Raw genomic sequence first — 18,264 nt, forward strand, 5'->3', positions numbered from 1 at the left:
TAAGTGGACGATGGATTTCGAGTAGAAGCACGGCGAGTTAAGTGTAGCAAACAGTGCTACTATATCTGACGGAACATTTGCTCTGCTGGTTATGCTCTCGCCGAAACTCAACAAGTATATTGAAGAGGGGGGTATCCAATCTGGAGCGTTTCTGCAGATCGAGTCGGTGAACAGGAAGACGGTAGCGGGCTATAGGTACGCATACACCTTGGACATGTCGTTTTGTTCTCAAAAGAGTTTCTAGATCAATTACGGTCACCAGAGGAGTACCTGTTGGCACGCCCGGAGACATCTGCGGATCTCCAACAGAGATCAGCCTTCGGGTAGGAGCGATCGTTCCTACCGATCTGGTAGTTGGCACAACGCCCCCCAGCCGTGCTCGTACTGCGAGTCGCACGAGTTTTAGACGTTCGAGCCCGTCGAAGAGCCAGTGCGCTACTCTCTTGTGCCCAAGGATCGGGCCGATGGCGGATATCTTCGTTCGAACGGCGGATCGAAACAGCAACCCTCCGCGTCCCAACCAGGAGGGGAAGGAAGAAGCGTGACGATCAAGTCCATCACCGCGTCGAAGGCTGTCGCCAATGGTGGCCAGCCACAAGGCAGGCAAGCCTACGGCGGGCTGAACAAAAACACCAAAGTAATCAGCATGCATCCTAATGCGAAGGTGTCTGTCCCAAACGCGAGCTCGAACATACAGGCTTCGACTTCAACCGAGTGCCAACCGAAGTCTTCATCCGCCGCGACGGGGTCGTCCGCAGCCAACGGGCAATCGCCTGCTTCTGCGAATGCCGTGTCAACTGTCAAGACGACCCAACATTTCAACTTGTCCAACTTCATCACCGCTGCAGCCTTGGAACACGTAGAGCCCACTCGTATTGCGTTCTCAGAGCTGAACGCAGGCCTACGCTTTGATTGGACGACATATGGACGCATATACGAGATCAGCGGGCCCCATCGCTGGAAAAACGAGACGAAGGAAGGCATTATTCTAACTTTGAAGATTGTGGATAAGGATAGGGTACGTCTATAACGTCAATGACTTGATGAGCTACGCTAACATTATGCAGAATAAGATGCTCCTTGGCTCGTTTGACCCCGTCGCGATTGAACGCGTAATGGCCGAGGCTGTTGTGGGAAAGGTGAGAGGTGATCTGATATTGCGGGGCGGCATGTTACTCACGTAGCGTGCATCAATCAGGTGATGAAACTAAGCAACGTGCGAGTCTGTCCAGTGAAGGAAGAATTTCTCCAGCCGGACATCTTGCCTTTGCAAATGATGTTGAAGTACAATTCCACTTTCTCCTTCCCAAATTCTGTACGTCCAAGTGGCTCGAAAGGGGGACATTTCACTGACTGGTTCTTAGGACTTGCGAGACCAGCAATGCCCATGCAATTGACAGGCATTCACCTGCTCCGTGGCCTGGAGTTCAAGTCCCGCGTGAACGTTCTGGGTGTGGTTCTGCATGTAGGGCAGGTGGCTTCCTTTTCCAAGAAAAAGTGTGTCGCTGGTGAAGAAGCCGAAGGTGATGATAGAGACGATACGGCGGAACGCCGCCGCCTAGAAGTGCAGCTAGTGGACAGATCGCTCTTCGTTGTCTGTTTGACTCTGTGGGATCAAAAAGCAGACGACTTCAAGGTCAAGCGCGGGGACGTTTTGTTGCTGAAAAAAGTTGATGTGGTGAATCATGGTGGTGTAAGCTTGAACGCTTTTAAGTTCACCAAACTGGATTTCGAACCCAATATTAGTGGGGTGACCGAGTTGAAGGACTGGTAAGTCAAGATACTACACGCGAATTATTATTGATGATGCTCCAGGTACAGCGCATTGCCGGAAGATCCTGCCTTGAAACATGTGTCTTCTGGTTACAGTGCTTCTGCTGGCCTACGGGACGGCATTGTTCCGCGATCATCACCGTTGTCTATCAAGGACGTGCTGGAGTCCAACCTCGGTCATGGTGCGAGAGTTGATACGTTCCACTTGGAAGAAGCGATTACCGGTTTTGACTGTCAAACTCTCTACGAAGGATGCCGGCACCCAGACTGCAACAGGAGCCTGGAAAATCGTGAGCATGCTTGTGGCATCGCCAGTCATGCAGTTCAGTCGGAGGACGACGGTGAAAAGAGTTGGTGGTGAGTAGTGAAGCAAGATGGTTGCCAGACGGTCTACTTAATCTTACAAATTTATAAGCTGGTGATGACGGTAGGGACGAAGGCCAAGGAAATGCTCAAAATTATGGCCTTCTCGCCTGTGGCGGACGAAATTCTGAATGAAGCTCCGGAGGAATTGGTGAAAGTGAGAGTAGGTGTCTTTCACAAAAGTCCCAAGGGGTAGCTGAAGCAACATAGGACAATAACGAAGGCGGGTATGAGGCACTATTACCCTCCAAGCTTGGGACAATCTACAAATTCACTATTCAAGCTCGCACTCGGCGCTGGAAGGTACCGTTCATCCTGTGAGAGCTGAAACGCGGCACTAATAATGAATAGAATGTTGACACCGGGAAGTTTTATACGGAACTGCAGTACCACGTCGTCGCCGCTCACCTGAAAGAGGAAGACGAGGAAGAACAGCCCGTGGAAGAGGTGGAGGATGAGGGGGACGGGGACGGGGAGGAGGAGAATGCGGGGGCGAAATGGTCGTATGAGTTCTGAGAAGATTGTCTGCCCATTAGTCTGCTACGATAGATTACGATTATGATTGTACAAGTATGCAAACGTTACACCTGCCACCCATACTACGGACACCTGTCCCGGATATCCTGAGATTATCCGGCGGATTATCCCACGGAGCGCTCGAGATTATCCCCAAGCGACCGTACCCAGAGCGCCCAGGGATTATCCAGTTTGGCGCTCTTAGAGCGTCTAGGATGATCCAAGTCGACTGAGTCGGCTGAATATCTGATCTCCGATGATCAAGGTGTCACACCTTGGGTTATTGAGAATTTACACGATGCTCTCTTCATTATGTATAGAGGGACTAAATCATATGAAAACGGCAACATGGCCACGACACCGAGACGGAAAACCGCCTATACAGAATACAGCCAGCAAAGTGTGCACCTGCACCTACCGTGAGTGATTCATGAAGCCGGTGATACGTGGACATCATAAACGGCATCGAACAGGTCTTCAAGACCAAACTCTGCCACCTCGCCTATCTCGTCCATCGGCTTCAGAAGCTCCAGAGCGTAATTCTTGTTCGCCGCCTCCCCTTCGAATAGAGGAGGATCGACCAGCACTTCGGAAAGCATCTTGTCCTGCTCCCAGCGCCGCTGAACCAGGAGTGCCACTCTACGCGGGATGTCTTTTGTCCACTCGACTGGGGTGGTCCGGTGATGATTCTCCATATCCATGTGTACCGTCAAGGTTTGTAGATGAGACAGGAACCCTTCAAGGAGCAGCAGGACGACTGTTGACACTTGGGGCCGGTATGTCACGACAACGCGTTCGACGCTCGGAACGGTTGAAAAGAAAGCCCGCTCTTCCTCCCTGTATCCGCCCGCCAATACCGCGTTGTCATCCGACCATGCTGACGCTATCTCCAAAGACTCCAGCACAGGCATACGGATTTGTGCCATCCATGCGTAGTGATGCCCGATTGGAGCAGTGAGTAATTTCAAGGTGGTAAGATTAGGAAGATAACCGAGTGCTTGATCATCTTCCAATTCAGATATTGCAGGAAATACAAAAGAGTTGATGATGAGCGATCGGAGTTCTGACAACGTCTTAATCACGTTGAGAAAGAGGTCCAAGTCCATCCTCATGGTGTGCAACTCGCGGGTACGTAGAGAGCATCCAAGCGTAAGATGGGCGAGCCGACTAGTGTCAATCATCCGAAGAAGCGCAGGGAACCCTTCCAAATGGGCATCCGTTAGGCCAGGGGTCAAAACTCGCTTGGACAGCACATTAGGATCTGCCTGGTCATTACGCCTGTTCAAACAGTTGCCTGTCTTCACACGAATTTCGCGGAGCAGTGGAGCACTGGGGCCCAAATCCGAAATCGCATGCATGCAGGTGTGGATACATCCTTCGACAGAAAGAGAAACGAGGCGCCGAGACATCTCTCGTACGGGCTTGCGGAATCGAGGGCATGGTCCGTGTCTGGTCGAGTAGCACCCATTCACGGGATTGGCACTGCACCGTAGATGGAGATGCAATGGCATGTTTCCTGAACGACTTAACCAGCAGTCCAGTGCCGGGGTTTCCTGGGTGGGAGTATTGTGCGCAAGGTACCGTGTCCAAAGCTTGGGGTGATTGATAGCAACCATACGCCAGCGTCGACAAACCTGCGAGACATTCATCGGGAAGATATTCCAGAGTGGCGTCGCATGTAAATTATCAAATCGGGACTTGATGAACAGTTCCGGGCCGGTGAGGGAGCCTAATTCGAAGATTTGAAGCAGGATATCGTCGGGAACAGCAGTAACAGGTCTCGGGTGTGTATTTTGAACAATACGGTCTCTCGTCGCTTCCAGCTTTATGCACAGTTCCGAGTGTTCGTCTCGTGCTGCAGAGCATGCTTCCTGTAGTGTTTGTATCTTGACAACCACAGCCTCTATCTGTCGCTCGAGTTCGAGTTCTTCTTCTGTTTCCTCGGGACTATTACTAGTAAGTTCCAGGTTTTCTTCTGCTACTCGCGAGTGCCACCAGTTTCTGTATCTAGTTAGCTTATGACACTCGGCGAGGCTGGTCTTAACATCAGCGCTTACCTATATGCTAACGAGCCCCCAGGATAGATTTGTATTTTGGAGGGGTTCATTTTGGAGGGGTTCATTTTGGAGGGGTTCAGAAAGAATGCCCCACTGGCAGTAGGCAGTCGTAATATACCAAATGATGACTAGTACTGTCGTCACCCTTGCTTCCGCAAAAACATCCGCCAGCCTCCCCTACACGTTGCAAAACAGGATAAAACTCTCCTCCTCTACAGCTACATACATACATAGAATCCATGGTTCGTTAATGCTACTCAGTCTCCAAAAGGTGCTATCTATAAGAAGGGAATAATGCAAGAAACAGCATATGCATAGACAGGCCAGCCAGTGCAAAAGTCTATAATCGTCTTCGTCACGTGCTCATTCAAACAGTACGGTAGTGATACTCAGTCCAGGGAGAAGCATATGGAACCTGCCTTCTCCCGGTCTGTCCCCTTGCAGGGGTACGTCGACCCAGTCCTCCTCCGCCGTGGTACGGTAAGCGGCTGTCGCCCGGCCCATCTCCACATATAACTCGATCTCGAACGCGCTTTCTTCATCGCTCATGTTCATTACCACTACCGTCCAGCCTGCTGGCTCTGCACCCCTTGCAGGACGCTTGAACGCTAGCACCCGCTGCAGAGGCGCCGAGCCGAAGACGTCATACCTCACACTTCCGATCGGGATGAACCTCGCGAAGTGTTTGAGGAGGAAGAACCGCTTTGTGGTGTAGATCTCGTAGTTTTGCGTCTTGTTAAACGATGGGTCGTAGTACAGCAATCCGTCGTTGTATCCGTGTCGGTTGATAGTGGTCGCACACGTCGTGCTGTTGAAAGGCGAGCAGCCTATGGCCTTGCTCACGGCGGTCCACCAGTCGAAGTGCGTGTCACCGACGAGGGTGAAGGACTTGTACAGGATCACACCAAGCTGGAGGGCGCCGACTATCGTTGGGCTACGGAAACGGATGAGTGTCACGAAATCCAACGATACAAAATACAGGCACGCACTCATAGGTCTGGCCAAAAGCCAGGGGTGCGAGAGGGTCACCCTCCCTCTCCCCCTCCCGCGTCTTGAAACAGCAGATCTCCGTGAACCACATGTCCTTCCCTCCGCTCAGCGCGCGCCCCTCCACGCCCATAGCGGTCAGACTCCTCTCATCGGCAAACAGGTAATCATGGTGCGCCACAGCGGCGATATGCGCTTTAGCCAGAGGGAGCCAGAGCGGGATCTCGGGCAAGAATTCGGGCACAGTGCTCGTTTCGTCTGCGAGGATTCCGACGTGGGATAGGCCGGCAGCGTCTAGCGTGCGCCGGAGCACGGAGGGGAGGGAAGCGCGCAGGGCGGGGAGGACAGCCATGCCTTCTTGCCGACAGGGAGATCCATCAAGGTTGGCAAAGTTCTATGTGTATCGTCAGAGTGATCTTCCGCGACGCAGGACAGCGCATATACTTACGTTATCCGGCTCATTCATCGGGCTGACAAGGTCGAACCTCACACCCTCCTCCTGCCAAAACACTAGCACATCCGCCAGATACTTTGAAAAAGCTGGGACGTTCTCCTTGCTCATCATCCCTCCGCAGGCATCGCCATTGGAGGTCAAGTCGGCGGGAGCGGAGTTGACAAATGCTGTGAGCTGCTCGACGCCGTAGGAGGCGGCAGCGCGCAGGAAAAAGTTGGAGGCCGTGTCAGCGGTGAAGTTGTAAACTCCGGGAGCAACATAGGGCGTTGGTGGGCGTCGCCTGCCCCCGTGAATGCATACAAGAGCTCAAGTCAGAAGGCGCTTTTTCTGCAGAACGAGAACACGCACGAAGGGTTCCCGACGCCCTTCCCTCCACCGCCAATATTGTACCGGTAGCTCGACAAGCCCAAGCCCGTGTCTTTGCTAAACAGCAGTTCGGCGACTTTCTCCTGCTGTGAGACGGGGAAATGCTACAAGGAGGTTATTAGTGCCTGAGTATGCAATATGGACTGAAGAGAGAGCACCTGGAGGTCGAGGGGCCACCAAGCACCGGATACGCCGATACCGTTGATCGTCTGTCCCGGAATGGGGGAGATAGTGACCCCTACACGAGTGTTCAGCCTGCGTTCTCCAGCCGTCCAGCCCCCAAATCGCATCAAAGGCGCCTCAGTCCACAGAGAGGAAAGCAGGCATAGGGATGGGGAGGGAGGAAGGGGACGTACAGCGCGTCCTCTCTTCCCTGTCTTTGCAGCATACGCTCAGGAAACGACATGCGAGCCGGCATGTATCGCCCAAGAAGGAGAATTGGTCCGAGAGGGGGTTGAGCCCCGGGGAGAGGTAGGGCGTCGAGAAAGGGAGCCGCATCGCCGCACTTGATGCAAAGAGGGGTTGTGAGGATGGTACACGTTGAGCAGAGCCAGGTAGGAGATGCGAATACAGATAAAAGGTACACGGGTGAGATGGTTGGACACAGGAGTTGTGCGCAGATCAGTCGAACGTGGAGTGCCGCTCGAGGTGGTGTGGTCGTCAACGGTCAGGCCAACAGGTGCTGCCAGGTGTAAGGTTGGGAGGTCTCAGGAGCGTGTCAGAAGATGATCTATGTCTGTCCACCAGCCCGTGATGATGAGATATGGCCGAGTGTGCTGTGCTCTGCTGCGAGAGTAGGGGCGAGTCTGTTGTGTGCTGTCAGTGTCAGGTTTGATCGAACCACCAGAACGGGTGGCTTGGCTGGGCGTTTCTTCTGCTCTCGCGTAGGAGAATACACTTCAGTCGTAGGGCGCAGATGATCTATAAATAGAAGAGTGGTAGAATACAAGCAAAGTTATAGTTAATGATAGTACAGACACACGCCGCTGACTGCAGTACGACGTGCGGAGATGATGACCGTTTGCACCGCCCGATGCGTCGTCATCTCCGACCCGATAGCTTATTCATTGCTTCCGAGGAGCTAGTCTTGGGCGCTTCTTTTGTCAGCGACATTATCTGTCCCATGACAAGGAACGTTCACGGGACCCCGTGTTCCAACATGACAGCTACGAGATCACGAGAATAAGAGAACGCAATCATCCATGTATTGAGGGGTCGTATACACATGACGGGTTAATCAAAGGAAACGATGCGAGGGTAAAAGGAGGGGAATGCGGATGAAGGAAGCAATCTGCGATGTGAGCAAAGACAAGGTAACCAAGCTCCGTCCGAGCTGTCATAAGGATAGGATAGGGAACGACGCGTCGATATCGTGAGAGGGAATAACGAGAGATCGCGTGCGGGGGCACATTGAGACACTGAGGCAAAATACACAAGACCGGTTTGGAAGAAACGATCACGCTTGGGCAACCCGATATACCTGGGAGAAAGTCAGCAATGCAGGGATGAGTGAGCTTGCATATCATATGTACCTTAAAGAATCCTTGTTTAAGGTCGTCAAGGCGGAAACTCTGGGACTCTATTGTCTGCTTGCAATGTCAGTCTCGTCTATCGCCCCCTGGACTCCGTACGCACCGGATAATGATTAGGGTGCACGCTCGCAGTCAACAACCTCATCTTCCCGTTCTTCGGCTCAAACTCATGTACAACTCCCACCAGTGGGTCTGCAAGACTTCCCACATGCTGATGATATGGCACAAGGCCCTTGCGGCCCCTGAACTCGGCATCAGCGATCACGGCCACGTCGCCTTCCATAATATCGCTCGTGCGGCGTTGGAGGGAAGGACCCGACATAGAGAATATCAGGTAACCATAGACGTGCGGGGAAACCGGTTTGCGCGCGGAAGGGACCATGTCCAACGTGGCGTGGACAAAGCCGTCTCCTGATCCGTCACCGATCACTGCGCGTTTGCTTTGCTCAGCCAGCTGCAAGGCAGCTTGGAGCACGCGGGTGCCGACAGAACCCCAGAGTGCCATCAGCTGGTCGCTGTCCAGTTCTGGCAGATAAACAGGCTTGGGAGGAGGGGGCGGTGCCTCTGGCTCCGCCGCAGCCGCAGCATACATCGTGTCATCCTCGCTCCAAGAAGATAGGCTGGTGACCGTGTGCTCGCTGAGGCCTAGAGACGAATTGGGGATTTCGGGCAGTTCCCATTGGGACAAGCTGGTGTCCGTGGGGGATGCGACGCTCTTGGGTGGAGAAAAGTTGCGTTCATGAGAATCGCGTCGAGAACTGAGAGGGGGTATAGGACTGCCTCCGCTAGCATACCTTTCGTCGGCGTTGGAATACCCACCACTGCTGGTACGCTGTGGCAAAGGCAAACCTCGGCTGGGAGGCGGGGGAGGTGCTGAATGAGTTGGGACAGGCGGGCGGCCTCCGGGGATCGAAGACGAGGTCCTTCTACCGGGGGGAACTTCAGAAGGCAGAGGTGGAAGTACGGTACGAGAGACCCGTGGTGGCGGGGGTGGCGGCACTTCCTCTTCCTCGTGAGCAACCTGCTCGTATTCATCCTCCGCTTCGATGAGTTCACCGTCGTCCAGTGGTTCCGGGGCTGATGGGGGAGGCGCCGGTGGCAGACTTCGCGACCTTGCAGGTGGTACTATGGTAGGCCCGCTATCTGCGGCTGGAAGTTTAGTGGGTTGCGGGATGGATCTCTGAGGGCGAGGCGGCGGAGGGGGGGGCACTTCCTCTTCCTCCTCCTCCTCTTCTTCTTCCTCGGCGTCAGCCGCAGCGTCATCGTGCTTTCCAACTTCTGCAGGTTCAATGGTATCAACAAGTTTATCCTCGGTGACAGACCGGGGCATGCTGGGCGGTGGTGCAGGGGGTGCCAACTGAGGTGCCATTCCAAATCCTCGTCCTCCGCCAGCAACTAGTCTTGCAAGAATGGCCTGTCGACGGGCATGCTCAGATTCTTCACTGACAGGGAGGGATTCTGCCGTTTCGTCTTCTAGCTGAGGAGTCCCGTGCTCTGGTGCGGTGATTGCTTCGGCCTTGACAGTGCTTTCTTCTGAGGGAGGAGCTGGTACGTTACGCGCCGGCGGCAATGAGGGGGGCAAACCAAATCTCAGTCCCCCCAGCTGTATGTTTCATCAGATCCGTCTTACATATGAGAACTCCTTCAAGCGCACCTTAGCCATTCTAGCAGCAATTGTCTGACGACGAGCAAGCTCTTCATCTTCTTCTGTTGGAGCAGACTCGTCGGACGCATCGGGTGCAAGCGGCGGAGGTGAAGCAGTGGTTACAGGTGCAGTTGCGGCAACTGGAGATGCAATATTACTTCCCGGAGGCGTAACCTTTGGCAGGCTACTAGACGATGTTTGACGACTGGGAGGGGAGTAGAATGATGGATCAATAGGGTCTCAATCCGGGTCAATGCGTGTCATACGAAGTCTGTACCAATAACATACCGGGCTCATCATCGTCATACATCAAAGCTTGAGTGTTAACCAACACCACTGCTGGCTTTGCCGACTCGTCATTTGTTGTCTCTTCCTCCGTAAGCGGCTGCTGTGTGATCATTTGCGACATTCCAACGTGCAGTGGGGCAGCATCACTGTCGGCATGCGTTACCTGAACTTCTGCGTCGTCCACGAGCAACTCCTCGTCGTGATGCCGCTCATGCACCACTGGTTCCTCGGCGACAGGGTGGGCAAGAGGAAGGACAGTTGATGGTGGCGGAGGCGGCAAGGATCGCCCAGGTCTGCCAGTGTGCAGAATGACCGGTGGAGGAAGGGCAGGTGCGGCGGCTTCTTCAGCGTCCTCCTCCACAGGTTGGTGGTTGTGGTACTCCGTGACTTGTTCATCCGCCTCTTGGTAAACATCCTCCTCTTCCTCATCATGCGCTACAGCAGCAACTTCGAGCTCGAGCTCCTCAGGCGTATCTTCCGAAACTGGCTCGGCTGCAGGAGGGGGCGGCGGAGGTGGTAGTGAACGAGTGGGGTGATGACCCAAGGACTGGTGTTCTTCGTGCTTCTCCTCCTGTATATCCTCCTCCATATGATATTCGTTGTCTCCGTTGGGTGATTCGTGATCTGGCGGTTCGAGATTTTCGTCGGGGAACTTTTTATGTTCAGGTATCAACGGTTGTGGTTCATCAACCTCAGCAGTCTCCTTGTCAACCACGTCTTCTGGCCCGTCATGTACAACATGGGTATCGGCAGGCAATGCAGACTGCGCAGGCTGTAGAGCCGAAGGGGAGGTAGTCGCGTGCTTCTCAGTGGATGAAGTAGATCCTCTCTTAGGAGGGAATGCTGGAACTGGCATGCCGAATGTGACACCACCAAGCTATAAGAGAAACAACTGTTATATTCCAATTCCGTATTTACATCAGTCGGTACTAACCTTCCTCATTCGTTCGGCCATTTGGTGTCTCTCATCAACTTCCTCATCCTCCTCTGCAGCAGGTTCTGTTTCATCTGGCTCGGGGCTCGCTTCCACGTCTTCGATGATGCCAGGCTCGTCCGACAGCACAATATGAGGACTAGAAGCACCATGTGCGATCACTGGTTCTGTTGTCTCCGGTGCATAGTGAGCTTCATGTTCGGGGGCAGCCTGCCCTGCCTCCTCCACAGGTTCTGTTTGAGAGGTAGTTAGGACTCCTGTAGGCGCCTCCTGGTGGGAAGGCTCCTCATGAGCGTCAATGTGCTCCAGTTCTGCAGTTACATGAACTTCGGGCTCTCCGTCTGTTGTCAATGAGGCGGGTTCTTCCTGAGCATGCTCGGTCTCCACAAGCGTCACCTCCTCATGGGCAGGGGCGATGGGCTGGTGCGCCGGTTCTTCAGCTTCAGCATTCTCTGCGCCTTCTTTACCGGCCTCATGATCAGAGACGTGCGCGGCTTGCGTCTCTGCTTCCTTCGCACCGCTCGCAGCTTCGTGAACAACCTCCGGTTCTTGGGGTGGAAGTGGAAGAGGGCCACGATTGCGCCGAGGAGGGGCAGCACGGCGTGGAGCAGCAGGCATGGGCATCGCGATGTGCTGTTTTGGCGGTGCAGCAGAGGGTTCCGCTGCCGATGTGGCAGGAGCTGTCTCTGCGGTAACTTCAGCATTTTCGATGGCTTCGTGAGCGCCTTCCTGGGTAAGGGATACGAGATGTTTCTCTTCAGGAGCATGGATCTCCTCGCCTTCGGCTTTTGTTTCATGAACGGGAGGGGCCTCCTGCGCAAAAGTCACTTCAGATTCCTTCGGTTTCGCGAGTTCGGCAGATTCGGTCTTTAGAACGGCCTCCGGTTCATGCTCCGGCTCGTGTACGGGTGGGGAAGAAGTCTTCGGCATCATGGGCAGCACGGCGATCCTCTCGTGCTTCGGCTCCTCTGACGTGCTCTCATGTTCACCTTCTACTTCGTGGGTATGTACCACAGGTTTAGGTGGTGGCTTTGGCCGAGGGGCACCGAACATAGGAGCCATACCAAGGCGAGCGCCTCCGAGACGAGCCATGCGGGCTGCGATGGCAGCACGGCGTTCGGCTTCGAGCTCTTCTTCGGTCTTCTCGTGTTCCCCGCCTTGGGCGTCACCGGCAGCTTCAAGTGACTCGGCGTCAGCTGGGGGAGAAACGTGATGCTCGACAGTTTCATGCTCGCTCTCGTGACGTGAATCAAGCGCAGGTGCCGCATGTACGTCGACATGGTGCTTTGCCTCTTCATCTGCAGCTGAAGGTGACGTAGCGGAGACATGGTCCTCCTCACCGAGAGCTTTGTGCTCTCCTTCGACAGCCGCGGGAGAGACAACCGGTTTCTTCCACTCCCGTGGTTTGGCAGCTACTGGAGGAGCTGGAGCACCAGTCGGACCAAAAGCGCCCTTGCCCTGGAGAGCCGCCATCCGGTCTTTCAAACTCCCACCAGCCTTAATGCTGTCCCTCGCATCACTCGCGGACATGCCGCCATGAATGCCAGGGGTCTTAGGTTCCGTTGGACTAGCAGCACTCGCCGTCGATGGTTGAGCGGGAGGTTCCGCAAGTTTCGGCTTCCATTGGCGCGTCGGACGAGGGCCAGGAGCGGGCGCGGGCACCGGCGCTGCCGGTTGCTGCTGTTCAAATGCCTTGATACGGTCGCGCAGCGAGCCGACCTTTGGCTTTGGAGGAGTCTCGAGTTGATCTGACATGATAATAGCTTGGTACTAGACGTGAATGGTCAGAAAAGGAGGTGCATATAGGCAGGGCGCAGCCACTAACTGTTGGGTGGTGGGACTAAATAAGGCTCGGGTGGAACCAAGTGACGCGTCCTCTCCGCAACGTGTCTGTCGTGTGACAAGCGGCCGTCAACAAGCAAGGTTGGCTATATGCGCAAGAAAAGGTCGACAATTGACAATGGGCCGAGGAGAGCAGCGCAGACTTCTGAAGAGACGACGCGTTACTGTGCAAAGACGATGGCCGTCCGTGCTCGCCGAGAGAAAGTGGGGGTAACGAACTGTGTGCAACGACGTCAGGAGACCGGCACCAATTCGGGGGTTTTCTACCCCGCTTCTCGTAGCCACAGACCATTCTGCATAGACGTTTCTTGACTTTCTGCTCAGGCACCAATTTTCCTTTCTTTCCATATGATTGAAGGCTGCCGGAGCTGGCTTGTGAATACAACTATGTGAATTATGCCACAAAAACTAGTGTACAAATGCAAGGATTGAATTTGAGTAATGCAGGACCTGTGTTTGGGAAATATCGATGTCCTTGAATATGTAAACAAGAACATGAAGTTGAGATAAAGAAATAAATCGTGATGTCATGGCTTGAAGGTATAGTGTTATGCAACGGCGGACATTTGACGTTCATCATCTCGGGGAAGAGTTGCAATTGGAAGACCACACCTGCATTAGCGTCAGTTTGAATTGCTTCATAAAAAGGCAGGGACTTACACCGGTGACACTTCCTGACTCCGATCAACGGCATGACGGAATATCCCTTTCAGAATTCTCCTCACCTCACGCTCGCCGAGGTAGTCATAGATGACCCTGTCCCACTGTAGAACACAGTAACCACAGAGACCGTTTTCTCGCAATCGTTTGTCTTTCGGACCAAGGACGGAATACAATACTGGAACAAGGGTTGCCGTACTCTCCGTTCCCTTCAAGAGCACGTCGCACATTGCTTGAGCGATGCGCTCCCCACAGCCATTCCTCTTGCAATCCTTTCCGTTTGGGCAAGGCCAAGGTGCAGCATGCCCGTGAGCACGACGGAAGAGATGAGAGCGGACGAGCTCCCGTGCGTGAACCAGGAGCGCTGCAGTTTCAGGCCCCATTTGCTGCATTTCCGCCTCGGTGAAGAATGCAGGTCGCATGCAAAGTTCGGCGTAGCAGCTCAGTCGCCATTCATCAACGTCGAATCGGTCCGCAACAGTCAACCTAGATGTTGATATGATCATCAACCAACGGATCGCTCCAATGTCATCTCTAGACTCACTTGAACATGGGATCAGGACATCTCGAGAGGACGTTGATTGCATTGGATCGAATTCTCTCGAAGTCAAACATTGTGGCCATATCCAAGATCTGCACCCATCCATCCGCCGATATGGCAGTCAAATCCCCATGAAACCTGTTGAGTATCTCAATCCCAGTGCCAGAAGAAAGTTGATAGATGTATATTCTGTACCCGGGATACATGTACCACAATAGACGCTCGAATGCAACGGCGTCCACACCCTCCAGTCGGATAGGGTTACTGTCCGACGAACCTTCTAACGGCGTGCCTTGCGGGGGGGGTAGAGAGAACATGGCATTGAAGACCGCGCTCTGCTCAAACAGATACCGATGAACGCGAAAGAGCGTATGCTCTACCTGCGGGATAGTCAGCATACAAAGGGCGATAAGCGCACAAAGCGCACCAAAAACACAACGTTCCCATCCTCCCAGTAATACTTCTCATGCCTTTGACAGCGTCTTAAATCCATGATTACCTCATGAGAGCAGCTTCCGAGATGCGATTGTCGTCCAGTGGCAGCCATTCAGCTGCTGCGCAGAAAATGGTAAGAATGTGGAAGAGGGCGTCTTGTGGACGTGGTCAAGCTGAATTTATAGCACCGCAGTTGCCGAGCAGAATCAAACACGCACGGTGTATCGCACTTGCATTGCGCGTGAAGCGAATTATAAAAATGTGCATAAGTGCATGAAAAAGGCCGCTAGCGCCCCGGATTGACATGCAGTGCCATCGCCTGCGTGGGTCGTTCGTTGGTAGGCAAAGAAAACGCCGAAAGCGCGGCAAGCCGCATTGTGGATGGTGCTGGAAGCCACTCGTAGTTGGTGTGTGGCTGCCCTAATGAAAATACCAACAGCTAGCGGACGTCGTCGTGGAGCAACGTATGAACGGAGTTGGGAGCGTCCGAGTCAGCTTGAGCCTGTAACGGAAACCGCCGTACAGTGGCCCTGAACAGCATTTCGCCCTAAGCGCCCACTAGCTCCGCACCACCACGAGACGATGTGCATCGCTCTCTTCTGCTTTGATCATCCGGTATACTCTGTGTACGTATGATACATTTTATTTTAATTCATGTAGCACTGACCTATCCGTCCTGCTATGTTCGATCATTCCGTTAATCAGCATACTATGCTCCAACAGGGACGAGTTTTTGCATCGTGCCACTACACACGCACGCTTCCACAACTTTGAAATCAAAATTCCCGGTGATGATGATGAAGCTACCCCTGAGAAACCTGGAGATGTCCTCTCGGGGAGAGATCTAGTCGCAGGCGGAACCTGGCTGGGAATCAATCGAAAGGGGCGCATTGCAGTTCTGTCAGTTTGGTACTATTTGGTTCCCGATTCCCCCAGCTAACCGGTTAATTCTGCATTAGCACCAATATCACAGAAGAATATCAGACATGGCCCACGTCTCGCGGTGATCTACCCCACAACTTCCTCAATCCACCGGCTAACAAGTTCGAGACGCTGGATGACTACGTTCGACATCTCACTACGCCCCCATCTGACTCATACGCCGGTTTCAATCTGCTCCTAGCCGCTCCCAGCAAGGGTGGCATTGATAACTTCGAAGTGACAAGGTTGACAAATTCGGGGGGGGGTGGCCCCATCACGGCACGGTCGTTGAGAGATAATGAGCGTGCACACGGTGGCATGTCGAATGGTGTGGATGGTGCTGCGGAAGGAGAATGGCGAAAGGTCATTGAGGGCAGTGAAAAGTTACAGAAGATCTTAGAGGTGGGACTTGATGAGGATGGGATGATTCAGGCGACATTTGACGCCCTAAGGTGTGTTTGTATGTCTGGCCTGGTTGTTTGGTGTCTGATAGCCAATCAGCATATGCCGAACACCACCTCAAACACGCCAACAGCTACGAACTTCCATCATGATCCCACCACTGCTCATCCCAATTACCGGCAAGGTACCGCCTGGAGGGAACGAGCCACCGGTACCAGATCCGGTCACGAAAGAGATTGGTCTCTGGTATGCGACTCGTTTGTCAACTGTGCTGTTGGTGAAGAAGACTGGAGAAGTTACATTCGTTGAACGGGACATTTGGGCATTGGATCCCGATACTCAGCAACCTGTCCACTGCGGCACGAACAAGGATCGCATTACGCGTTTTCAGTTGGAGGTCATCTAGACAGTCGGAAACACTGTAAATCAAGAACAACATGTGTTGTACAATATTCAATAACAATCCCCCAACGGTAAGCTCAATAGACCGTTTAAAGAAGCGTTGCTTCCCGGAGATAGTTCCCCACACGAAGCGCAGAAGCTAAGCCTGCAAGTGACAGCGCAGCTTCTGCGGGGGTAAGACGGTCACCTATGCGGCCAAAGACGTACCACAAACTTGTGGCTGAGGCGGTGCTCGCTCCAGCCACATGTTCGTGGTTTTCCACAAGGGTATCCACATCCAGCTAAAATCCAGCTGATGCACGGAAGCATCACCAGCCACGCCACACTTCTGCTGTAAGGCCCTGACCACTCAGGGTTGCCCATCATCACAACTGTGTTCCACAACAATGCTGCCCTTCTTCACTGAATATCTGTATTTCCCCAGACTTGCCAAGTGCATCATCACCAAGAGCACCTTGTTTGAGGTGAATGCACAATGCCAACATGTACTGTTCACCCCCAATGACAAGTTCTTGTATGGGCAGTCCCCACAGCAAAGGAAGCATGCTGTGTATCTGGCAAGGTTGCAAGCCAAGTTCATGCTCCTTGATCCAATCTCATGTCTTCATTAGAACTCAAGAAGAACAACTAGCCTACCAGTGCAAGCAAACAAAAAAAAATGTGGAAGCAATGTCAAGAGAAGAAGAGCAAGTCCCTTCAATGACTTGAGATGTGGAAGAAGAAACAGGCACTGGTGCAAGTGGTTGAGGCACTCACATACTGATGAGCAGCATGGGTACATGGGCATGTATGTAGTTACAAGAGAGGGACAGAGGTATCTAATGCAAACATGTTTGTGTTGCAACTAGCCCTGCTCAAGAACAAGGAATCGAGTGCATACTTCCCATTTCTGCTGTTGGCCACAAGCTGATGGGCTTGGGCCATGGCCACATGAGGGGTCAAATGACTTCCATCCATGGTGTGTCAATCATGCATATCTTCCTTGGGGACAACAGATGAGCATGTGGCAGTTCTTCTCAATTTTCTTGCCGGCTCACTTGTATCATCAACATCTTCATCATGATCTTGGTCTTGGTCTTGGTCTGTGTGCTTGTGCTTGTGTGGAGCCAAAGCAGATGTTCATGCTCATTCTTCCACTCGATGGCAGACATCTTGCTTGTTCATGGTCCAGAAGAAACAAGATCCATTGGCAAGGGCTTGTTGTACCTTCTGCAAGTCTGCCAACATAGAGATGTACGACAGATTCACAAGGGCAGGCAATGGCCAGCCCTCCAAGGTGATGTTGTGCCAGTCTTCCACATCTTGTCCAAATTGCTTGTATGACATCATGATGTTCATCTTGCCTGTGAGCTTCTCTGTAGTACCATGAGCCTCAGCATGAACCAGCACTTGTGCTTAACATACAGAGCAACATTGTGAGCACCAGTCATATATGAGCCTTGAGCTCATTCACTTTCTTGTTCAAGTTATTGGCAGCATCTATTCATTCATCAGCTTGCGCCACAGAAGAGCTTGACCCAAACACTTACCTTGAGCTCCCCCACTTGTACAATATGCCTCCAAGCCCATGGCAATCTGGAGAACGGGATATTCAATGATCTCCTTGAAGAATTGCTTGCAGAGTTCATCACCAAAAAAGTGGGGCTTGGTGTAGTCCTTGATGTTGCCCCAGACAATGAAGCCACAAGCATGGCCACCAGTTTAAGTGCTGAAAGCTGCACTCTGATCAAGTTGATCAGTACACAAGCATGTACAAGATCTTTCCACTCACATCCTTCTCAAATGTGTCTTGGACAAGCACCTGTCCACAAGTTGAGCTCATGCAGGGACTCAGACTTGAAGGTGCTTTGACTCACACTTGGCCAACATTGCATGTTCAGCTGATAGTGCAGCTTCAGGATGAGTTCAGAGCCATTTGACCTTTGCCTTGATAATGTTCTTGTTCTCCGGCAAGGCCCAGTTGTTAGGGCAACACAGGCTGACTAAGTCTGCTCACCTAAGAGTGCCAAGAGTCTAAGCAGGCAACAAGGAAGTGGAGTAGACCTGATGACTAAGACCTATCTACAGTATAGGTACCTGTGGATGATCCTAAGAGACCAAGTCTGAAGAGACAGTCCCCAGGCAGAGTAGGCCTTATATTTATACC

At 52.9% G+C, this 18,264-nt stretch overlaps 8 protein-coding genes across 8 annotated transcripts in view; 3 read left to right on the forward strand and 5 right to left on the reverse strand.

Annotated features, from left to right (window-relative positions):
- DACRYDRAFT_106464 (uncharacterized protein) overlaps positions 1-2,652 on the forward strand; it is a gene marked incomplete at both ends in the record, with an annotated part of 3,048 nt that extends 396 nt beyond the window's left edge. The window contains 9 exons of the mRNA XM_040768273.1: positions 55-195; positions 245-350; positions 407-1,018; positions 1,068-1,139; positions 1,199-1,770; positions 1,816-2,123; positions 2,205-2,299; positions 2,347-2,439; positions 2,488-2,652. Of these exons, the coding sequence (XP_040630197.1) occupies positions 55-195; positions 245-350; positions 407-1,018; positions 1,068-1,139; positions 1,199-1,770; positions 1,816-2,123; positions 2,205-2,299; positions 2,347-2,439; positions 2,488-2,652 (2,164 nt within the window). The remainder of the gene's footprint in view (positions 1-54; positions 196-244; positions 351-406; positions 1,019-1,067; positions 1,140-1,198; positions 1,771-1,815; positions 2,124-2,204; positions 2,300-2,346; positions 2,440-2,487) is intronic.
- Positions 2,653-2,939: 287 nt separating this feature from the next.
- DACRYDRAFT_115493 (uncharacterized protein) lies at positions 2,940-4,759 on the reverse strand (the record flags this gene model as incomplete). Its single annotated transcript, XM_040770015.1, has 2 exons — positions 2,940-4,653; positions 4,710-4,759. The coding sequence occupies 2 exons, from the start codon at positions 4,757-4,759 to the stop codon at positions 3,081-3,083; spliced, it is 1,623 nt and encodes a 540-aa protein (XP_040630198.1). The 3' UTR covers positions 2,940-3,080.
- A 236-nt stretch (positions 4,760-4,995) lies between these two features.
- Positions 4,996-7,452, reverse strand: DACRYDRAFT_94285 (glycoside hydrolase). The gene is made up of 6 exons (XM_040777210.1): positions 6,873-7,452; positions 6,675-6,754; positions 6,499-6,620; positions 6,145-6,430; positions 5,699-6,090; positions 4,996-5,643 (listed from the first exon to the last, which is right to left on the reverse strand). The coding sequence occupies exons 1-6, from the start codon at positions 7,012-7,014 to the stop codon at positions 5,073-5,075; spliced, it is 1,593 nt and encodes a 530-aa protein (XP_040630199.1). The 5' UTR covers positions 7,015-7,452; the 3' UTR covers positions 4,996-5,072.
- A 278-nt stretch (positions 7,453-7,730) lies between these two features.
- DACRYDRAFT_78214 (uncharacterized protein) lies at positions 7,731-8,795 on the reverse strand. Its single transcript, XM_040776321.1, has 3 exons — positions 8,152-8,795; positions 8,049-8,102; positions 7,731-7,996 (listed from the first exon to the last, which is right to left on the reverse strand). Exons 1-3 carry the CDS (start codon positions 8,638-8,640, stop codon positions 7,973-7,975), a joined length of 567 nt encoding a protein of 188 aa, XP_040630200.1. The 5' UTR covers positions 8,641-8,795; the 3' UTR covers positions 7,731-7,972.
- Positions 8,796-8,829: 34 nt separating this feature from the next.
- Positions 8,830-12,708, reverse strand: DACRYDRAFT_21521 (uncharacterized protein; the record flags this gene model as incomplete). The annotated part of the gene is made up of 4 exons (XM_040772430.1): positions 10,916-12,708; positions 9,982-10,858; positions 9,703-9,932; positions 8,830-9,651 (listed from the first exon to the last, which is right to left on the reverse strand). Coding segments are annotated over exons 1-4 (3,340 nt in total), but the record flags the coding sequence as incomplete, so codon positions are not given.
- Positions 12,709-13,305: 597 nt separating this feature from the next.
- Positions 13,306-14,451, reverse strand: DACRYDRAFT_115496 (uncharacterized protein; the record flags this gene model as incomplete). Its single annotated transcript, XM_040770016.1, has 5 exons — positions 13,306-13,369; positions 13,418-13,431; positions 13,483-13,903; positions 13,962-14,338; positions 14,386-14,451. The coding sequence occupies 5 exons, from the start codon at positions 14,449-14,451 to the stop codon at positions 13,306-13,308; spliced, it is 942 nt and encodes a 313-aa protein (XP_040630202.1).
- A 524-nt stretch (positions 14,452-14,975) lies between these two features.
- Positions 14,976-16,179, forward strand: DACRYDRAFT_78215 (DUF833-domain-containing protein; the record flags this gene model as incomplete). Its single annotated transcript, XM_040776322.1, has 4 exons — positions 14,976-15,019; positions 15,099-15,293; positions 15,353-15,766; positions 15,816-16,179. The coding sequence occupies 4 exons, from the start codon at positions 14,976-14,978 to the stop codon at positions 16,120-16,122; spliced, it is 960 nt and encodes a 319-aa protein (XP_040630203.1). The 3' UTR covers positions 16,123-16,179.
- A 123-nt stretch (positions 16,180-16,302) lies between these two features.
- On the forward strand, positions 16,303-16,947 carry DACRYDRAFT_21523 (uncharacterized protein). Its single transcript, XM_040772431.1, has 2 exons — positions 16,303-16,680; positions 16,730-16,947. Exons 1-2 carry the CDS (start codon positions 16,505-16,507, stop codon positions 16,824-16,826), a joined length of 273 nt encoding a protein of 90 aa, XP_040630204.1. The 5' UTR covers positions 16,303-16,504; the 3' UTR covers positions 16,827-16,947.
- Positions 16,948-18,264: the final 1,317 nt, after the last annotated feature.

The sequence above is a fragment of the Dacryopinax primogenitus genome (genome assembly GCF_000292625.1).
Source record: "Dacryopinax primogenitus strain DJM-731 SS1 chromosome Unknown DACRYscaffold_6, whole genome shotgun sequence".
NCBI classification, from domain to species: domain Eukaryota; kingdom Fungi; phylum Basidiomycota; class Dacrymycetes; order Dacrymycetales; family Dacrymycetaceae; genus Dacryopinax; species Dacryopinax primogenitus.